This window comes from Lactuca virosa, chromosome 2 (genome assembly GCF_052849685.1).
Source record: "Lactuca virosa cultivar CGN04683 chromosome 2, Lactuca_virosa_CGN04683_v6, whole genome shotgun sequence".
In the NCBI taxonomy this organism is placed as follows: Eukaryota; Viridiplantae; Streptophyta; class Magnoliopsida; order Asterales; family Asteraceae; genus Lactuca; species Lactuca virosa.
Window position 1 is genome coordinate 32,063,967 of NC_136427.1, and position 7,469 is coordinate 32,071,435.

At 33.7% G+C, this 7,469-nt stretch overlaps 2 protein-coding genes across 8 annotated transcripts; one reads left to right on the forward strand and one right to left on the reverse strand.

Moving 5' to 3' along the window:
- Positions 1-833: 833 nt before the first annotated feature.
- On the forward strand, positions 834-3,268 carry LOC145159009 (Pathogenesis-related thaumatin superfamily protein). Its single transcript, XM_079077896.1, has 3 exons — positions 834-1,083; positions 1,202-1,895; positions 2,664-3,268. Exons 1-3 carry the CDS (start codon positions 1,020-1,022, stop codon positions 2,833-2,835), a joined length of 930 nt encoding a protein of 309 aa, XP_078934022.1. The 5' UTR covers positions 834-1,019; the 3' UTR covers positions 2,836-3,268.
- Positions 3,269-3,660: 392 nt separating this feature from the next.
- LOC145156290 (uncharacterized) lies at positions 3,661-6,446 on the reverse strand. Of its 7 annotated transcripts, none has more exons than XR_013736593.1 (9): positions 6,277-6,446; positions 5,855-5,989; positions 5,645-5,743; positions 5,213-5,282; positions 5,061-5,135; positions 4,884-4,953; positions 4,507-4,692; positions 3,982-4,098; positions 3,661-3,861 (listed from the first exon to the last, which is right to left on the reverse strand). XR_013736593.1 is itself a non-coding variant. In XM_079075723.1 (9 exons), exons 7-9 carry the CDS (start codon positions 4,609-4,611, stop codon positions 3,766-3,768), a joined length of 318 nt encoding a protein of 105 aa, XP_078931849.1. In that variant the 5' UTR covers positions 4,612-4,692; positions 4,884-4,958; positions 5,061-5,135; positions 5,213-5,308; positions 5,645-5,735; positions 5,855-5,989; positions 6,277-6,446; the 3' UTR covers positions 3,661-3,765. The 7 variants fall into 7 exon arrangements, 5 of the variants coding, with proteins under 5 accessions (XP_078931849.1, XP_078931847.1, XP_078931848.1 ...); XR_013736594.1 differs by having other exon boundaries at positions 5,213-5,302; XM_079075723.1 differs by having other exon boundaries at positions 4,884-4,958; positions 5,213-5,308; positions 5,645-5,735.
- Between the last annotated feature and the right edge of the window lie 1,023 nt (positions 6,447-7,469).

Here is a 7,469-nt window from a genome sequence, read left to right on the forward strand (position 1 = left end):
TTTAGAACGAAATATTTTACAAACCTTTTTAGAAAAGAGGTTTATATAAAAGGGAAATGATGAGGTGTGTACAGTCAGTCGGAGCTTATAAAGGAAAGTGATTCCTGAAATATTTATACCTATTATATTTGTTGATATGTGATCTGTGAGAAATACATACTAGTAAATAGATTAATGATCTTTTTAAGAATTACATGGTAATATTTGATATTTGAGACGCCTTATAGACAATGAATTGCTTTTTATATGCTGCTTGGAACCTATATTGATATTTATTAGCTATTGCTTGGATACTTTGGGTTTCATGCTCCTGGAATTAAATGATTTTAGAATGCTTGATGCAACTATTTTCTGAGTCCAACTAGTGTAGTGCATAATCGTTTTGTCGAAAGACTGTTTAATTGTTTGATGCAAATAATTGTATTCGTCGGATAATTAGTTTTTTTTTTTTTTTTTTTGGATAATTAGTTAATAATGGTAAAAGTTTTTTCCTCGGCTACGATTATGTTTTTCGTGGCAAGAAACTGTATTTTACTAAAGAGCATCCCACATTCCCATAAATGAGTAAATCACCTACAGTTTCCTTTACAAAATCGATTTATTTATTTATTTATTTATATTCAACCACCAAACAAAAGACACTTCACAACACCATAGACGAATTAGATGGTCTATGCTATCCTTGGCTAATTACAATATTTTGGCTAGTGAAAAATAATTAAGATTTTTTGTTAGTTTTCTCATATTATTATTATTATTATTATTATTATTATTATTGATAAATATCTAACAAATCTACTGTTAGTTTAAATATCTAACAAATCTACTGTTAGTTTACGATAGAAACGGCAAGTAAAAGGGACCCTCTATTAAGCACAGCCATTTCTAGCCACCGCCACTGACCACCCTCATCTCTCTCTATATATATAATCTCCGACCGCCTTACCGATAACAAACTCTCCATTTTCAATCCTTGGAGACTGTGGCGCTTCAATTAATCTATTTTCTACCTTCCAACAATGGCTAAATTATATCCATCGATCTGTCTTATAATACTCGCTATCTCACAATTCTCCATACAAGGTAACAATTAATACTTTGAATCTCTGCTACTCTCTTCTATTGCTCAACGAATTTTTGTTTTATTTTCTAATTTCCAATTGAATAGTGGTTTTGAGTTCAAGCTTTTGGCTAATTGTAGGAGTAATTTCGTCGGCGACGTTTACATTTGTGAACAAGTGTGATCAAACAGTTTGGCCAGGCATTTTATCGAACGCTGGGATTGCACCTCTTGAGCCTACAGGTTTCGCTCTTCAAAAAGGGGAATCGAAGGTACTCAACGCGCCGGCGTCTTGGGGTGGTCGGTTTTGGGGACGAACACACTGTTCCGAAGATTCAGACGGTAAATTCACCTGCGGCACCGGAGATTGCGGATCTGGAAAACTAGAATGCGCTGGTGCCGGCGCTACTCCTCCCGCCACCTTAGCTGAATTTACTCTCGATGGCGACGGTGGAATGGATTTTTTCGATGTCAGTTTGGTTGATGGATATAACCTCCCGATGCTGGTGGCTCCGAGCGGTGGATCTGGACGGAATTGCACTTACACCGGGTGTATGGTGGACCTAAACGGCGCGTGTCCGTCACCGTTGAAGGTGATGAACAGTGACGGAGAAGGTGTCGCGTGTAAAAGCGCGTGTGAGGCCTTTGGGAAACCAGAGGATTGCTGCAGCGGCGCGTATGGTGCACCTGATACTTGTAAACCATCTTCTTATTCACAGCTGTTCAAGACAGCCTGTCCACGCGCTTACAGCTATGCTTACGATGACAAAACCAGTACCTTCACCTGTATCGACGCCGACTACCAGGTCACTTTCTGCCCACCTCCGACCACCAGGTGAATTTACATAAAACACCCTCCAACTTCTTCATATTTACCACACGTTCTCTCTTAATAACACGTGAAAAAGCCTGTCGTTGTGAGACGTTGATGTTTTATTCGGTAGTTCAACGGTCATTTGGAAACAATTACGATTCTAGTATTAAAAATGGTAAAATACAAAAAAATTAGCAACCTAAATTGATTAATTTATTTATTGATCAAAGTTTTTTATATTATATAATTATATGTGTAAGAATTTATTTAATTATAATACTAATACTTCAATATAAATATAAAATAATTTTAGTTTCTAGGTTTTGATAATATTTTAGATATAATATCTTCTAAAAGAAGAAGATTATTGTAAATAATTGAATAATCGAATTAGATATTTACATTAAAATGTTTTAATGAAATATATTGAAGTATATTTTATTTGTTTTAGCACTAGAAAAAATCAAATCTTGTTAGACGTTTTTGCCCTCACAGCCAAGCCAATGGCCAACTTTAAGTTGCCTACACGATAACTTTAACGTTATAAAAGTCAAACCCGATATTTTCTCACAGAAGGGTAATAACGTCATTTGGAATAGACAATGGTAATCTTATATCTAGATATTTACGCCGGTAACGGCTCATTTTCCGTTACATTCAACGGTAACTTCAGAAGAATACGACAAATTTCAGAAAATATAGACGTTAAGTGTTGTACACTGTGCATAAAAAGTTGTACCTTCAAGAAAAAGTTTTCTAACTGATAAAAAATTAACCTTTTGTGTACAGCAAGAAATCAACGGAGGGGCAAGAAACTCCGGCGACTCCAGCGACGCCGGAGATTAGCACCGGAATGGTATACGAAGGAGCAGATGCAATGGAAACTGACGGAGCTCCGCCGTTGTACACCTACATTTATTCGGCGATTGCAGCAATTATGGCGGCTGTGTTTTTATGGTGACCCGGTTACATCGAAACGGATAGTCCATATAACATTATCGGGTCAGAAAGTGGGCCCATGTCCTTATCAACATTCATATTCTCTTTATATGTCCTCCGACCCGATTGGGCCCAGATGTGACGTGGATTTGTGTCATCTTCAAAAGTTACTCCCCACCCAAAACATTCTCACTTTATGCTTCCGGATCGGCTTTCTTTTTCGGATTCGATCCGAAAACAAGATTATCATTTGGGTTGTACGGTACAAGTGGGGGGAATTACGTGGCTGATATTTTTTTTTTTAAGTTTTATATTTAGTTAGGATTTTTGGTTCTTTGTGGAATTATTAGGTGTAATGAAGCTACATGTAAACCACCACTCTATTTAGTGGGGAATCATGAAGAATTATTGATCCATTTTTTTTTATTAAATAGTAAACTGATTAAATTTTAGAATGCATTGTATCTTATTATGGATTTAATTGTCATTGTATTGTAGTATTTTTTTTTTTATATATTTTGGGCATAAAACTAGGCTAAAGGTTGAAAGTTGGTAGTTAAAGGAGAAACTTTTATTTATACGAAATGTTTAGTAAAAGTAATTGTTAGTTTATAAATATATACAATTATTTAAAAACTAAAAACCAAAAGTTGTTTGAAATTATTTTTTAATTTGAAGTTTTCTGTTTAAAATAAAATCTAAAATGTTTTGTTGGAAAAACTCTTAAAATCTTTATTTTTAATTAAAAAATAGCTTTATTCTCACAGTTCAACTTCTGCAAAATCAAATTAGAGTGAACATTAAAGCAATGTCCATCCCTAAGCCCAACCTGACCAAAGCATGCCAAAATAAAAGTGCAATGCTATAGTAGGAAAGATATTGAAAGTACAATGCCTATGAAAAAAAAAAACACTCAAAACCAAATACACACATTATTTATAAAATAAAAAAACTACCATCTTCGATTCATGAATTCAATAAACTTTCGTGCATCTTGCTTGCTCTTAAATCTTACCAAAACTAACCTTTGTGGATGTTTTTCACAAACCTACAATACAAAAACAACCATACTAATATATAATAATTTACATAAGGGTAATAAAGTACAGTGCTTATGTTAGTAACTAAAATAAACATTAGAAAAAAAAAATTAAAAAGTCAATGCTACCTTGACTGATTCAACTGCACCAAGCTTTGCACATTCCTCTAAAACATCTGCTGCCACATCAGGAAAACTAAGCAACACACCCAGCTCAGCAAGTAACATAGCCAAATCAGAAAACACCTATATAAAAGATTGGTTTAGACCATTTTGTCACTTCTGGGAGATTACATAGGGACAGACACTTTAATCAAGAATCAATAAGGAAATGTGAAAAAAATCTAGATATGGAAATAGAGTTGCACTTCTTACACTTTGCACCTTTTTTTGTAGCCTAATTGATACTATCTACCGAATTTCAATTTCTTTGAGGTAGAGGAAGCTACCAACAACTAACCAAAGTCAAACTTTTTAACCCTTTTCACCATTTAAGTTATATATTGAATAATATATTGTGAAAAACGAAACCGGAAACTCTTTTTTTCATAGCTTTTTGGGAATAGAAAATAGTCAGAATTATATAAAACCACATTGCTTTTATCAACATATAAAAAAACTAATCAACATAAGAAACTAATAAGAATTACTAACCGGTGGTTTTTTGTTGTTTTTCTGTGTAATTTCGTGCTGATAGAAGATGGTAACATATTGAAACATACACCAACAACTAACTCTAATAGAAGATATAACAGACATGGAAGATTTTACACCAGGATTCAAAACACAGAGTGTAGTGATGGATTAGAATCAGTGAAGAAGGGTGGGAAGTGGCCAAATCTGAAAAACAAAAAACATAAGCTTTGTTAGTTACATGTATTTAACATTTTAACCATTTTCAGATTTGCAACAAACAAAGGCATGTGTATTATATTAGGATGCATCTGGGCTGCAAAAAAATATAACAACAGATATGTTAACTAACAATAATAGTGGTTGGAATTTAAAACTAAAAGAAGATGCCAAGAGACCTTGAAAATATGAAGGCCCAACCTTGAACGCTGATATCGATTATCAATTCCGGTTTCAATAGGGGGAGTTCTGACCTTCACAAAACTCAAAAACCAACCATCAACTTCAGTTTATGGTTTATAAAGGTCAGCAAAACTATTGGAAAATAATTTGTTGGCAAAAGTTGACAAATATACCCCTGAAGTAACTAAACTGAAGAATAATAAAGCTACATGCTTTCAACGTAATTGTTTGTTGACATTTCCTCAAATCTGTAATCAAAGAAAAAAAAGTATTATAATTTATACACATAATATAAAAACTTATAGTTGATAATCGACTATATTACCCCTTTTGAAGGAAGTATCCGACCACATGAAGCAGCTCCTCGAGTTCTTGAGTCCTCATTTTTTTTTTGTCTGTGAGCAGGAGTGGATAACTATATCTTAAAAAAAACAGGAATGAATTTCAGATCAGACATCTTTTCCCCATTTGCCTCATCTTTTTGGATTTTTTTACTGGACTAACAGTTTATAAGGGAGACAAAAACTTTGAAATTCTTTATTTCGTCTGGAATGGTATTCAAATATTTTTTAGCTTATTCTACTCCTTTGACAAAAAAAGATGACAATGTTGCCTTTTGACTTTTGAGTTTGTATCGCTAAAAATTGGGTTCACGGCTTTGCATCTGATTTCTTTTGTTTCTCTTGATAATTTGTTGAATATTAGGGTTTTAGGACTCTTGAAATCCAAAAAAAAAAAAAAAACATTGAAAACGAACCTCATGGATTGTCGACCTTCATTCAGTTGTTTTTCGCTCCTGTCGTAGTCGATCTTCCCTCTGAAACGCAGTCCATCTTCCCTCTGGATCCCTACAATCCTTTTTACAAACAAATTAAATTTAGAGATGGTTGTCTGCGAGAAGAAAAGAAAAAGAAACAAAATCCATGTAGAGAGAGAGAGTAAGCGACACAGAGAGAGAGAGAGAGACCATGAGTTTTTCACCGTCGACGACGATTCTGAAGTGGCCCCACCTCCTCTCTTGCAGTTGGTATGTCATCGGTAAATGCTTTCCCTCCTGCTCACTTCGTCGGTAAATACTTACCCGGGTTCCTCTTGAAAAGCCCTAAAACAGAACACGTATCAACCGGAGACGATGATTGATCGAATTTAGGGTTGTTATACACGGAAGTGAAGTCGATGGATGAATAGGGCGAGTAGAGGTGAAGTCGATGGAAGAATAAGGCGATGGATAATGAGTACGGATAAAATTGGACGTCAACCATCAAAACACGCAACACCCAAAATCAGACACCACCAACACAGCAGACGTTGATATTCTTAAAATCGAACCCAAATAGAAATACGAACAGTTGATTAGAACGTAAATCGTGCAAGAAATCAGAAACTTACATGGACGTGACTGCTGCCGGCGACAATACTCTCTCCGTCCTTGGACGGGGGAGGCGATGATTATTCTTTGAGAAGGGATAGAGAAAGCGGTGAAGAAAACGTGGAAGGATGAGGAGTGGAGCAGATTCCGACGGCACCACGTGTACAGGAGGGCTCCCAAACGAAGGACACGAAAGGGGCAGACCATTAAACAAAAGAAAATTACAGGCATATCAAAAAAATAAAAAAAGAAACAGCCAATGAGATCAAAGTCCTGTTCACCATGTAGTTCTAAATTAGTATATATATAAATTATATTACTTGTCATAATTGAAAAATAAAAAAATCAACGTGTGAAGTTGTAGTTTAGAAAAAACTAGAAGTATAATCTATAATGTGAATATATTGGATAGATTTATTATTATTATTAGTATGGAATTAAAAGCAATTGTTTAAATAAAAAAGATATGAAAGTATGACATATGAGTAGATAGATAATTATGTAAAAACTAAAAAGCATGTTTGGTGAATAAACACAATTATGGAATGTAGAAATAATTGATGCTGACAAATCGTGTAAGGCACATTTAATCTGGGCATATAATTTACTTTTTTATGTTAGATAGCTTTTTTAATGTATATTTATTGTTTGAGTACTGCATATGTCAGATACAAAAAGCATGCTATTACCTATTCTTTGAAATGTACGTAGGATTTGTTTTTGTGTTTTTATTATGAGATTTTTTAATGTGTCTTAATGTTCATATTAAAAAAATATTAATTATAAAAATAGTATTATAATTAAATATAAGGGTTTATACAAAAAATATTAATTATGAAAAATATTATTATACATGTATTAAATACCAAAATAGGTTTGTGAGAACAAGTTACTGTTTATTTTCAAATGAATTTAGCTGTTTGATTTGAGAAAATGTAGGTGTAAGCAAATTAGCCGTTATTTTGTTTCCTCTTATTTATGTTTTCCATTTTTCTCTCCTAAGTTTCATTTTGTTTTATATTTTTTACCCAAACTAATTTTAAGTCGTCGGACATGAGAGTGTAAGTGGTAACCAACCTTTCTTTTACTTTCTTTTTTCTACTTTCACTTTCATTTGTTTTTTCATTTTCAGCCCCTCAGTTTCATTTGTTTTTACATTCTTTACCTTAAACTAATTTTGATCTAATAGTTTTTATCCTTATAATTTGAAAGT

What these genes read in the sequence shown, in the direction of transcription:
- LOC145156290 (XM_079075723.1), bottom strand. Translation starts at nt 4,611, where the DNA reads ATGTCTGTTATATCTTCTATTAGAGTTAGTTGTTGGTGTATGTTTCAA. An exon ending in AAAACAACAAAAAACCACCG is followed by an intron (nt 4,099 to 4,506) that starts GTTAGTAATTCT and finishes TCTTTTATATAG; the next exon opens with GTGTTTTCTGATTTGGCTAT. An exon ending in GTGCAGTTGAATCAGTCAAG is followed by an intron (nt 3,862 to 3,981) that starts GTAGCATTGACT and finishes TTTGTATTGTAG; the next exon opens with GTTTGTGAAAAACATCCACA.
- LOC145159009 (XM_079077896.1), top strand. Translation starts at nt 1,020, where the DNA reads ATGGCTAAATTATATCCATCGATCTGTCTTATAATACTCGCTATCTCA. An exon ending in CTCACAATTCTCCATACAAG is followed by an intron (nt 1,084 to 1,201) that starts GTAACAATTAAT and finishes GGCTAATTGTAG; the next exon opens with GAGTAATTTCGTCGGCGACG. An exon ending in TGCCCACCTCCGACCACCAG is followed by an intron (nt 1,896 to 2,663) that starts GTGAATTTACAT and finishes TTTTGTGTACAG; the next exon opens with CAAGAAATCAACGGAGGGGC.